Below are 13,275 nucleotides of genomic sequence, written 5' to 3'. Positions count from 1 at the left end.
CTGGGATGCAATTAATATCAAACTTCATTAATGTAGGTTCAATCTTATCAACCAACTGGCAAAGAAAGTGTTAGCACTTCTAGATGAAGGAATGGAGAATCCAGTGGTTGAGTGCTTTGACCAGATCCTCATGGCTGGGAGGAACATCTCCAAGCTGATTTCAAAGCTCCATGTCCTTCCACCAACTGGCTGCAGAGCCAACGTTGTAAGAGGAGTTGTCACCTCAGCTCCAAAGCTGCCTCTGCCAGGAGTGAGGCTAAGTGTGCTCTAGCAGGACCATTGTGTTCGCTGGGGTCTTATGTGACTGATTTGGGGAGGCATAAGGCAATGGCACCCCACTCCCGTACTCTTGCCTGGAAAATCCCATGGGCAAAGGAGCCTGGTAGGCTGCAATCCATGGGGTCGCTAAGAGTCGGACACGACTAAGCTACTTCACTTTCACTTTTCACTTTCATGCATTGGAGAAGGAAATGGCAACCCACTCCAGTGTTCTTGCCTGGAGAATCCCAGGGACGGGGGAGCCTGGTGGGCTGCCGTCTATGGGGTCGCACAGAGTCGGACACAACTGAAGCGACTTAGCAGCAGCAGCAGCATACACAGCCTACAAGAGCCATCATCAAGGAAACTCATTTTACTCTTGGTTTACAGAGCCAATTTCAGACACCCTCATTGCTAACAGCAGTCCTGTAAGGCAGCAACCCCACTTTAGAGACAGGTAATGAAGAGTCAGTAACCTGCAGAAGCAGGGTGACAATATACAACCTTGAATTGATGCTTTTGAACTGTGGTGTTGGAGAAGACTCTTGAGAGTCCCTTGGACAGCAAGGAGATCCAACCAGTCCATCCTAAAGAAAATCAGTCCTGAATATTCATTGGAAGGACTGATGCTAAAGCTGAAACTCCAATACTTTGGCCACCTAATGTGAAGAACTGACTCATTTGAAAAGACCTTGATGCTGGGAAAGATTGAAGGCAGGAGAAGGGGATGACAGAGAATGAGATGGTTGGATGGCATCACTGACTCAATGGACATGAGTTTGAGTAAACTCCAGGAGTTGGTGATGGACAGGGAGGCCTGGCATGCTGCAGTCCATGGGATTGCAAAGAGTCGGACATGACTGAGCAACTGAATTGAACCTGCAGAATCTAGCTGAGCAATTAATTACAGATTCTGCCAAATTCCAAAAAGAAGGCAGGTGCCACGTACAGACTCCTAAGCCTCAGATAGAAAATGTTGCTTAAGGGGGAAAAAAAAATGATAAAAAGGAAATTTCACCAACAAATAAAACTTGGTAGGAAGTTTGAGTCTTTAGATCTATGTAAATAGTGATGAAAGCCGGGTCTCCTGCATTGCAGGCAGATTCTTTACCATCTGAGCCACCAGGGAAGCCCCCAAAGTGAAAGTGTTAGTCACTCAGTTGTGTCTGATTCTCTGCAAGTCACCAGGCTCCTCTGTCCATGGGATTCTCCAGGCAAGAAGACTGGAGTGGGTAGCCATTCCCTTCTCCAGGAGATCTTCCCAACCCAGGTCTCCTGCATTGCAGGCAGGCAGATATTTTACCATCTGAGCCACCAGGGAAGCCCATGTAAACAGTGATGAGACCTACATCTACAGAGCTTGAGACAAACACATGTGTATGAGTTTCTTATGGCTGCTGTAACAAATCGTCACAAACTTAGTGGCTTAAACAACACAAATTTATTGTCTTAGAGCTCGGGAGGTCAAGAGCTCTAAGACAATAAATTTGTGTTCTTTTAAGCCACTAAGTTGGGAGGTCAGAAGTCTGACATGGGGTAAAATCAAGGTATGGGCAGGCCTCTTCTCTGTCTCCTTGTCCTTTCAGCTTCTAGAGGTCACCACTTTCCTTGGCTTGTGGTGGCCTTCCAGCAGTTGGCCGTCATCCCGACCTCTGCTTCTGTCTTCATATCTCCTCCTTTGACTCCTTTAAAAACCCTTTTGATTACACTGGAGCTCTCAGATGATCCCAGATAAATGCCTGCCCTCAAGGTCTTTGGCCGAATCACTCCTGCCAGGTCCCTTTTGCTGTGGCAGGAAACACATCTATATGACCCTGGGGATCAGGAATGTGGACATCTTTGTGGGACCAAAGTTCTGCCTCCCATACCATGCGACTTCAGAAATGTCATCCTCAATGAATCATGCAGTGCTTAATTTTTCCCTTGATTTTCCTCTCAGCGATGAGAGGGAACACTTTCCTCTGCCTGCAGGAGCAAGGTTCTCTATCCCGCAAAGATGCCTCATCCCCTCCTTTCCCAAGTCCACATCCTAGAAAAGCATCCTTTACACCCATCCTGTTAACAAAGAGTTACTAGTAACTAGGAGTTACTTAGTTACTAGTTTCTAAGTAATAAAACAGTTCATTTAGGGTTTCCATCCCCAGATGGTTCAAAATGTGGAACGTGCTTCATTAGGTACCCGGTAGAGTCACCTTCATGGCAAGGTTCCATTAATGAGGAGAAAGCAACCATGTGTCTTTCTTGGTTTTTCCTGCTGTCCCCAAAAGTCAGTGATCATAGAAGTTTATGATGTGCATTTATTTTACCAAAGTCTGTAGCCAGAGAGCGAAAAGCACTGCTAGGCTTAGGATAACAAGGCCGGCATTGATTCCACAATTGCTGTGTGCCTAGGGTAAGCTGTTTTACTCTGATATGTAATTAAAACCAAGCGACCCATAAGTGATTCTAGAAACATCGGACCACTCGAATACGCCAATGAGATTTACTGTCAGAATATCAATGATAGACACAGCCGTACCAAAGTAAACAGAATCTGCCGACAGTTGAAATTTGAGTTCAAATTTGAGTTTGAGCACTTGAGCTTCCTCAGACAGCAGCCCTGAGAGGACACAGGTGTATTAATTAAGCGCTAACTGCAGTGTTATATCCATCCATTACATCTGAATTCTATGAAAGAAGAGCTTAGCAACCTCTACCCCACAGCAATAAAAGTGGTTCCTTGGAACACACAGCTTTCAGAAAATAAAAGGTATCCTAAGTGCCGACTGGGTAGTCAGTCTCAGCTTTTCACCTGAGTGAGTGTAGGAATTTCGTTTTCCATGATGTAGTTTGGGTGTGATGGTTGCTGTAACAAGGCTCAGCGTTTCTTTTCTGTGACCCTGCTTACTTGTGAACTAAACAAAACCTTTGCCAGTGTTAAGTCACTCAGTTGTGTCCGACTCTTTGCAACCCCGTGGACTATGCAGTCCATGGAATTTTCTCGGCTAGAATACTGGAGGGGGTAGCCATTCCCTTCTCCAGGGGCTCTTCCAAACCCAGGGATCTGACCCAGGTGCCCTGCATTGCAGGCGAATTCTTTACCAGCTGAGCTGCCGGGGAAGCCCGTGCTAAATAATGCTCAGCCAAAAGTTTACAGGTGCTACCCTGACTCGGCAAAGTCTTCCCTGCAAACCAACATTTATGAGAAATGTGTGAACGCCATGATTGGAGCAAAGCTCCAGGCTGTCTCTGTCATCCAGGTGTTCACACCCTCCAGCTTTTCTCTAGAAGGCCCATCGCAAGAACCAACCTGACCTCTGGTGTGGACGAACCTCGTGACTTTGTTTGGTCTTTGGGATGCATTGGTAAGGCCACATTATCTGAAGTCTTAAGTAAGCAGAGCATCGTACGGCCCTACCAGGTCCCCAAGAAGACAGAACAAAGAAATGGGCAGGCTTCAAATACAGCCGACAGGCTCGTCCTGTGGAGCTCTGCAAAATCATCTTCCTGGGAGGTCCTTTGATTTCAGAGCAGAGTGGGCCTCTCCCCACTCTGGTGATGAAACACAGAAGCATGTAGTCTGGGTGTGAAACATGGCTTGTTTATCCCCCAGGGTCCCATCAGGAAACAGTTGGCATACTCAGAAAGACATTTAGATGGGGGTGGGGGCCAGGGCTCCCTAAGTGACGGGCGGGTACCCAGAGTGGTGGCCTTACCATTGCCACCAGTAGGAAGTGGTACAGAGCCAGGACAGAAACCTCGAAGGAGAGTCACGTGGAGAGAGAGGACTCCCCCATGTCGGGGGCGGAGCGGCTGGCCCTGGAGGATTCACCCGCTGAATCTGAAGTGGTCAGGGAGGAAAATGCCCTGACCCTCTGACCTCCCGCCACCGCTCCCCTGGGGCCAAACCGTGTGGGGATTGGGAAGACATGGGGGCACTGATGAAACCCACCAGGTCAGCCTCACAGGCTCCCAGAGTCCAGGTTCACCAGGTTCACTGGAGGAGCTAATGGAACTTTGGAGTGAAGCAGCCAGGTTGTGAGCACAGTCCTTGAGGACCGGAGTGGCTGGTTCTTCAGGATACATATTCACTCAGCAGACATTTGGTTTCCAGTCTGTGAAAAGCACCATGTGAGGGGCCGAGGATGCTGTAATAGTAGCAGCTTCCCCTGGAGGACGCATCGAGCCCAGGGCCGGGGCTTCCCCCGCGGGCTCTCATCGCCAACCTAGGAGGTGGGTGGGATTCCCGTCACCGGGTAGGCAGGCTGCGTGCGGAGGAGGTGGGCTTGCCCAGGGGTGCAGGGGGATGGGGTCAGCAACAAGACTAGGATCCCATTCCCATCCGACCTCATGCCGTACTCATCACGTGTTGCCCCGGAGAACAGCCCCTTCCTATAAGAAAGTCTAACTGGGGAGAAAACCAGTCCATCAGCGGTGAAGAATCTCCTTCCAGAATTTTCATCTCTCCCACCTTGAGAACAAGGACTAAGACAGCATCACTGCTCTTAAGTGAAAGTAAAGTCGATCAGTCGTCTCCGACTCTTTGCGACCCCATGGACTGTAGCCCACCAGGCTTCTCCATCCATGGGATTTTCCAGACAAGAGTACCGGAGTGGGTTGCCTTTTCCTTCTCCAGGGGATCTTCCCGACTCAGGGATTGAACCCAGGTCTCCCGAATTGCAGGCAGACGCTTTACCCTCTGAGCCACCAGGGGCTCTTAAGTGGGAGGGTGTCTAATGTGAGGCAAGGGAAGTATAGTTACCCAGCGGGACCAGCTTCAGGAAGGAAGGCTCCTTCTTTACGAGATGGGGGGTGGTGGCCTGGAAGACCACGTGGTCCAGGCCAAGAAGGGTGTTCCTCAGACAGAGTTGCAGTTGTGTCTTCTGGGATGGGGCCCTGGACGAGCACAGGATGAAAATACAAGGCGGCCAGTCGGAGAGGAAGGGCCTGGAACAGGGAAGGTGTAAGAGCTCGCGGTGGGGCCGTGGGGGAGACGCCAGCGAGCGGTTCAGCCTCTGTACCAGTTCTCCACCCCCTGTCCCAGACAAGGGCCCAGGAGTGTCCTGAGGTGCCCAGGGCCGGGATAAAATTTAGGTACTTAAATCAGGCAGGCAACTTGACCTCACAGTCTGCATGTGGTTCGCAGGGGACCATCCCCAGACCAGCAGCACTCACTGATGTGCCCTTGGACTTTGTTAGAAATGCAAGCTCGGGGGACCTACTCCTCCTTATTAGAAATGCAGCCTACTCCTCAGGCCTCCAGAGACAGCAACTCTGGGCATGGGATCCAGAAACTGCTCTCTCAAGCCCTAGGGTTGGTTCTGAGGCAGGCTCCAGTTTGAGAACCTCTGCTCATGTGCTTGCCAGGTGGCGCCGTGGTAAAGAATCCGCCTGCCAATGCAGGAGACACAGGAGATGTGGATTCAATCCCTGACTGGGAAGATCCCCTGGAGTAGGAAATGGAAACCCATTCTAGTATTCTTGCTGGGAAAATTCTACGGACAGAGGAGTCTGGCAGGTTACAGTCCATGGGATCGTGAAGAGTTGGATATGACACACACAGACACACACACACACACACAGCTGTGGAGCCACGGATCCGTAAGTCTGAAGATCATGACTATAAGGAACTCGAAGCTGTGGTCAGTGGGGCTGGGGTGAGGGGGTGGAGAGGGGGTGGGTCCCCAGGGACAGAGGCATGTGAAATAGCACAGGACAGCCCCTGATAAATAGGGGCCAAGGTGTGCGGGGACGGGGCAGTGCAGGAGATGCTGCCATTTGCTCGCTCAGTCGTGTCTGACCCTGACCCCGTGGACCACAGCATGCCAGGCAGGAGATACGAGGACTTGGGCAAGACTCCGGGTGAGCTCTGGTCACCGTTCAGGGGAGGCAGTAGGGCAGGGGCAGGGGGGATGAGGGGTTCAGCTAAGGTGGAGGAGGCCGTCAGTGGCACCTCGCTTGTGCCAGCTCACTTGGATCCTTACCCATTTTCTTCCTGCTCTTCTAAGTCCCTCTTCTAATGCTAAGCCCCTGCTGGGCACTGGGTGCTGGAAAAGATGCTGGGGATAAGGGGCTGGAGGCCCCGTGATTCTTCCGGCAGCGGGGAGGCGGCGATGGAAACTGTCGGTTATTGCCCTCTGGTTATGCAGGGAGGTTGGAGGTGGCTTTGCTGTCTCGAGTTCAGGGCTGTGGGTGTGCAGACAGAGACGCAGGTTGGCTGTCCGGGAGCCTGTGTGCCTGGGGGACTGGGCAGGAAGAAAGGCATTTTTAAATTAAACCTTCTTTTTAGACAGAATGCTATTGCACACTTAACACCATTCTGTCTAAAAAACAATGTTTAATTGCACACTTAACAGGGCTTCCCTTGTGGCTCAGCTGGTAAAGAATCCGCCTGCCATGCGGGAGACCTGGGCTGGGAAGATCCCCTGGAGAAGGGAAGGGCTACCCACTCCAGTACTCTGGCCTGGAGAATTCCATGGACAGTCCATGGGGTCACAAAGAGTCGGACACAACTGAGCAAGTTTCTCACACACACACACACACACACACACACACACACACTTAACAGACCACAGCCTACTATAAGATGAAAGGCGGCTGGGGAACCCGGAGGAGATGGGATCGTCACCACGTGTCGGATGCGCGTTGCGTTTTCTATCTCCGTTTTCTCACCCTCACCCAAACCCCCTGGCCTCGTGAGACCATGAAGGACATTCCGAAAGCTGGGGTCTTATCCCGCGGGCGCCAGGCAGCCTTTGAAGCCTCTCAAGGAGGAAACGGTTGCGGCAGATCCTCTGAGTCTCTGATTCTCCATCCTGACCACGCATTTGCCCTGATGAGGAGCTGATGAAAAGAAAACGCAGCTACCGGCCCAGCCCCGCTCAGCAAAGAGGCCGAGGCCCAGGCCTGGACCGGATGGGGCCCGAGCGCCGGGGACAACACCCCCAGCGGCCCGGCCGGCCGGAGGGGCTGAGCTCAGACTCAGCAAAAAGCGCTTGGCATACTCGCCTCTAACTGTGGCGTTTGTTTTCTTTCAGGAATGTCCGTGCCGAAGGTGAGTGTCCTTCCTCCTTCCCCATGTGGCTTCGTGATGTAAGCTGTGAGCTTTACAACCTGTTTCGCCCCTTGTTGTCCACAACTGCACACCATTCACTTAATGTGCATCTGGCATCCACAGGGAACCATCCTGAGTCCCTGTGGGGCCTTTTCTTCTCTTTAGAAACTCCTGTGTACAGGCATCCCTCGTGTCATCATGCTTCCCAGAGACTGTTTTTGTACAAACCAAAGGTTTGTGGCAACCTTGTGTTGTCAGATGATGGTTAACACTTTTCAGCAATAAGGCATTTTTAAATTAAACATTGTTTTTTAGACATAATGCTATTGCACACTTAACAGACCACAGCATAGTGTAGACATGACTTTCGTGTGCACCGTAAGACCCAAAACTTTGTGTGACTTGTTTTATCACAGTTATTGTTTTACTGCAGTGGTCTGGAACCAAACCCACTGTATCTCTGAGGCCTGCCTGAATAGCCCTTTCCAGGCTAACAATAAAACTGTAAAATAAGAAAAACCTTCATTTCATTGTTGTCGCTATGTAGAGTGTTAGGGAATAAAAAATTCTTAATCCTGGATCCCACCTCTGGAGGGTCTGCGGTAAGTTACTAAATACACACCAGCTGCTTTCTGCTGTTCGTCCTCACTGATGACACTGGACCAGGGAGGAGCTTGTTTCCAGCCCAGACTGTTTTCTCTTTGGCAGAGCTGCTTTGGTTACCCCTTGAGCATCTTCTTCATTGTGGTCAATGAGTTCTGCGAAAGATTCTCTTACTATGGAATGAGAGGTAACTCTTCTCGACACCCCTCACCCCCATTCCCACCACCCCCGACCCCGCCCCCCCACCCCCAGTCAGTGAGGAGCCCGAGTTGCCTCTGCCACTGCTCACCTCCTTGCCATCTCCTCCACTACCCTCTGCAAAAAGCACTCCTGATCCTGTACTTCCAACGCTTCCTGGGCTGGAACGACAACCTGGGCACCGCCATCTACCACACGTTCGTCGCCCTGTGCTACCTAACGCCCATCCTCGGAGCTCTCATCGCCGACTCCTGGCTGGGGAAGTTCAAGTGAGTCATGGCAGCTCTCTTGTTACTAATGAGCACGCCAACGAGTAATGAAGATAAGCCTTGAGAGTTGGCATGGTGGGCTCGGGGCACAAAGAATTAGGGAACGTAAAATACTCTGAGGAGAGGCCCCATTTCTGCTCATCTTCGTACAGCCAGAGTTCAGCAGCGGCCTGGCATTCAGCAGGGTGGATGTGAGTAGCGTTGGTAGGATTTTTGGCCTCCTGTCTCATGTTGAAATAGTAGCAGGAATATGGTCTGTTAATGATGCATGAGGAATTAAGGGCTGGGAGAACAAAGAAGCTCCCTGAAAACACCCCAGCAGCTGAGAGGCTCAAACTGCTAGACGGTGGGGCATAGGGTGCTCAGCCAGTCCTGCAGAGAGAGGTCCAAGAGCACCCTCAGTGGTGGGGGGTGGGGGTGGTCCTCGGGAATTTTCCCTGGACTTAACACAGAAGGAAGTAAAGGCTCTTCCAGCTGAAATGCATGACGTGGGCAGATGCAGAAATATTCACCATCTCAAAATAAGTCAGTATCATTCAAAATTAACCAATGGACCACTCCTGCCCAAGTGTTGTTACCAGATACACGATCATGCCCTCTCACTGTTCAAAGATGCAGGTCCTCATTTTGATAGTTAGGCATTGAGTCTTTCACATAGTTCAAAGAGAAAACAGATCTTCCTTCTCCCCAGGCTCCTCCAGTCCCACTTTGCTGAACGCCTACGTGCTGGGGGCCAAATTCTTTAGCAGGCTGCCTTTCAAAGGGGTATCCGGTTATAGTCCCAACTTGAGAAACAAGGACAGTCGTGACTGGGCTTTTGAAAATTGGAAGCAGAGGCCTTTTTGCGCTGGTGTCGGAAGTGGACGGTCTTGTGCAATTGACTTGGATTCTCTTGACCTCTTTTAACACAGGACAATCGTGTCGCTGTCCATCGTCTACACCATTGGGCAGGTAGTCATTGCTGTGAGCTCAATTAATGACCTCACGGACTTCAACCATGATGGAACCCCGGACAGTATTTCTGTGCACGTGTGAGTTGATGTTACCTGTGGCCCTGCCCCCGCCTCCTCACTAGCTGCTTGTTCAGTGCTCTGATTTTTTTTTTTTTAATTTTTAAATGGAAGTATAGTTGATTTACAGTGTTGCGTTAGTTTCTGATGTGCACCAAAGTGATTCCATTATACATACATATTCTTTTTCATATTTTTTCATTATGGTTTATTACAAGATATCAAATACAGTTCCTATATAGTAGGACTTTGTTGTTTATCTATTTTATATATAGTAGTTTGTATCTGCCAATTCCGAACTCCTATTTTATCCCTTCTCCCTTTACTGCTCTAATTTTTAATCATTTTCCTTGAAACGTTGGGCTTCCCAGCTGGCACTAATGGTAAAGAACCCACCGGAAAATGCAGGAGACATTAGAGATGTGGGTTTGATCCCTGGGTCAGGAAGATCCCCAGAGGAGGGCACGGCAGCCCACTCCAGTATTCTTGCCTGGAGAATCCCATGGAAAGAGGAGCCTGGTGGGCTACAGTCCATGGGGTTGCAAAGAGTCAGAGATGAATGAAGGAGCTTGGCACATAGCATACTTGAAACTTCATCCTAAGTGGAAGGAAGACTTTCCTTCCCCATCAGCGTAGAGAGAGGTGTTTGACTGACTCAGAGCTGGGTCTTCAGGATGTAACTGTCCTAACCGTTGTCTGGAGTCACTGCTCACTTGGAGGCTTGGCATCTTGGGTGCACCTCCCGTGAGTCACCGTCAGCTCACACGGTGTTTGTGTTCATCTCTATCTTCCCTGGAGGGACACGGACCATATGGACCCAGGTCCTCGGTTTCCCCGGGTTTCCTCAAGACTCTGTACCTTCTGTTTTCAGTCTAGTGCCACATCTCTGCTCATTTTTCAGTAATTCAGTTTGTTCCAGTCTGATGTTCTGCTTTCTTAATGAAAAGTACTATTGATACCAGCTCCCCTGTGAGATGAATTTCCCTTCCCAGCAGTCTGGCCTAGCAGACAAGTTGTAAAGATTTATTTCACTTCCTGGTCTTTCGATTCAGTTCCTGGATCTATAGTAAACCATCTAATGGGTTAGGAAAATACCATTGAAATTCAAATTAGTATCTGCAGTATCTTGTGTTTCTGGTTTGTTGGTCAATCCGATTGCCCTCCAGACTAGTCCCTGGATGTGACATGCATGGTCCCCCCGGGGCACTGTGTTGGTGGGGGGCAGCAGGTATAAACTCAGCCCACAGCTCAGACTCCCAGGGTCCGTGCCCCACAGACGAGCTGTAAGACCTGGGCCAACCTCCCTCCTCCACGCCTCAATTTTCTAATCTACAGTATCAATTAAGAACACGTACTTTGGTGCCAGGCTGTATGGGTTCAAGGTTTTCCTGTGCCTCTTGCTTATTGTATGATCTTCAGCAGGTTTTTCACCTCTGTGCCCAGGAGTCCTCATTTGTAATAATACCTGCCTGTGTATTAACCCAGGTGGAGACCCCGGAACACTGCCTGGCAGGCAGTACATACGTAAGAAAGCATAGTGACTTATTTTATTTCGTGAGGTTAGTACTGAAACCCTGCTGAGAGTGGAGGGTATATAATATTCAATTGGCTATGTTTTTGTTGTCCTTTAAAATGCTTAGAGTAATACCACCAAAGACAAGTTGTTTTAAGAGGCAAATAGGCTGAAAGAGATGTTAATCCAGGAAGATAGACATGTTTTGTTTTTTTTTTAAATTTTAAAAAAATTCTTGCTATGTGAAGTATCGTCCTTGACTTTATCTGTTTCATAAAATATTTTTAACATTAACAACCAAGAAAATATGGAATAAGTGTTTATAAAATCCGAAATGTGTAGTGAGTGCGGGCTCTGTCAATTCAGTTGTGTCTGACTCTTCACAACCCCATGGACTGTAACCCACCAGGCTCTTCTGTCCCTGAGATTCTCTAGGCAAAATACTGGAGTGGGTTGACATTCCCTCCTCCAGGGGATTTTCGCAACCCAGGGATCAAACCCATGTCTCTTATGTCTCCTGCATTGACAGATGGGTTCTTTACCGCTAGCACCACCTGGGAACCTCAAAATTTGTAGCAACCTATTGTAAATCTAACAAAACTAAAAATGAGGTTTGGTAGATCCTATGAGTTATTTTCTTCAATTCAGGAGGTAAAACACAAGTAACTTGAAAAACACAAAAGTAGAATTTAAAGGTAATATTTAACCCCTTTTATTATTACGATCTCTTTATTATAAAAAAGTTATAAACCTTTTGCTCTACTTTTTTCCAGTCTTCTGTACTTTATAAACAAGTTAAGATCCTACTACATAAACTGCTATTCTGCTTTGCAATTAAATCATGTTTTCTAAAGTCTTCTAACGACTGTTTTGAGTCTGTTATGACTGTATCAGAGACAATGCTTAAAATTTCACTTACACATTCTTTTGCTAAAAATCATAAGGTTACAAAAGAATTCCATGCATAAACCTTTGTTCCACACCCAAACCATTGCTTTAAATTTTCTAGATGATAAATTATTAGATAAAGGTATGGATTTGAAGGCCCTTGAGTTCAAGTTTCATTCAACTGTCAAGACTGCATTCCTGTGAACTATCTTCTCATACAGGTTGAATCCCCTTCTGTGTGCCTGGTCATCTTAGGGAAATTAGGGGAAAGAGAAGCTCCTACTTCTAAGGACCTCACGTTTCGGAATCCCCACCTCTTTCCCAGGGCGCTCTCCATGATTGGCCTGGTCCTGATCGCTCTGGGTACTGGAGGGATAAAGCCTTGCGTGTCTGCATTTGGCGGAGATCAGTTTGAAGAGGGCCAGGTAAGCACACGTGCCTCCACTGAAACCACATCAATGATTATAAACACCCAGGAATCAAATCCCAGCGACACAAAGTGTTTTCTCCATTGGAGATGGTTCGGGTACATGTGACAGTAAGACACTGACCAAAGCCAGGTTCAAAGTCAAGTCCGATCATCAGCTACAGCTGACCCTTTGCTATATAGCCAAGTCACCATACCCTATCCTTTCCATTACAGGAAAAGCAAAGGAACCGATTTTTTTCCATCTTTTATTTGGCCATTAATGCTGGAAGTTTGCTTTCTACCATCATCACGCCCATGCTCAGAGGTAAAAAAATATATATATCTGAAATGGACCTTGGTTATTCTTTTTTTTTTTTTTTTTTTAATTGTGAAGAGAAGTCTGGTGGAAAGGTTGAGAATTTGTTGGTTTGTTTGTCCCTCAATTCTCTCATAACATTTCAGCTATCATATACATGCTGGAGGACTCAGTGAAATCCAGAATGCCGACTGCTTTTCTTTCAGGGTTTATCTCCTTTTCTAATTTTATTAGAATCCCTTATCCTAGAGACCCCTGCAGAATCTAAACTATCCTTAGCATAGCAATCGATTTTTCTATACTATTTTTTTAACGTATTTATTTTTAGTGGGAGGGTAATCACTTTACAATATTGTGTTGGTTTCTGTCATATAGCAACAGGAATCAGCCATAAGTATACATATGTCCCATCCTTCTCGAACCTCCCTCCCACCTCCCACCCTATCCCACCCTGATTTTTCCATATTATTGTTAATGCAAAGTTCTTTTTTTTTTTAATTTTAATTTTTTTATTATTTTTATTTTATTTTTTTAAATTTTATTTTATTTTTAAAACTTTACAATATTGTATTAGTTTTGCCAAATATTGAAATTATGGTAAAAGCTAAGACAAGAGAGGCTATTTGGAAACTAAAGTGGGTAGGCCAGAGTTGACATTTTTGCCTTCAAACCTTGCTCCCCAGAGACATGCAGTGAGTCAGGAAGAATTTAGCAGGCTAGGCTTTATTCTTTGTTTTCCTATCATCTTCTTTCCTTTTTCCTTATCTTCTACTAGATA

At 47.7% G+C, this 13,275-nt stretch overlaps 1 protein-coding gene and 1 long non-coding RNA gene across 3 annotated transcripts in view; one reads left to right on the top strand and one right to left on the bottom strand.

Moving 5' to 3' along the window:
* The window catches only part of SLC15A1 (solute carrier family 15 member 1), a 47,005-nt gene that overhangs the window by 11,520 nt on the left and 22,210 nt on the right, over nt 1-13,275 (top strand). Inside the window, exons 2-7 of the mRNA XM_019971651.2 lie at nt 7,275-7,291; nt 8,000-8,081; nt 8,220-8,361; nt 9,273-9,392; nt 12,098-12,197; nt 12,416-12,506. Coding sequence (XP_019827210.2) covers nt 7,275-7,291; nt 8,000-8,081; nt 8,220-8,361; nt 9,273-9,392; nt 12,098-12,197; nt 12,416-12,506 — 552 coding nt within the window. The remainder of the gene's footprint in view (nt 1-7,274; nt 7,292-7,999; nt 8,082-8,219; nt 8,362-9,272; nt 9,393-12,097; nt 12,198-12,415; nt 12,507-13,275) is intronic.
* On the bottom strand, nt 4,213-6,350 carry LOC139186240 (uncharacterized). 2 transcript variants are annotated; one of them, XR_011569800.1, is made up of 3 exons: nt 6,222-6,350; nt 5,000-5,184; nt 4,213-4,352 (listed from the first exon to the last, which is right to left on the bottom strand). It is a non-coding gene; the product is annotated as an uncharacterized lncRNA (long non-coding RNA). The 2 variants fall into 2 exon arrangements; XR_011569799.1 differs by having other exon boundaries at nt 4,332-4,463.

This window comes from Bos indicus, chromosome 12, assembly GCF_029378745.1.
Source record: "Bos indicus isolate NIAB-ARS_2022 breed Sahiwal x Tharparkar chromosome 12, NIAB-ARS_B.indTharparkar_mat_pri_1.0, whole genome shotgun sequence".
NCBI classification, from domain to species: Eukaryota; Metazoa; Chordata; class Mammalia; order Artiodactyla; family Bovidae; genus Bos; species Bos indicus.
Note: the sequence above shows the minus strand (reverse complement) of the source record. Positions and strands in the feature narration are given on the sequence as shown.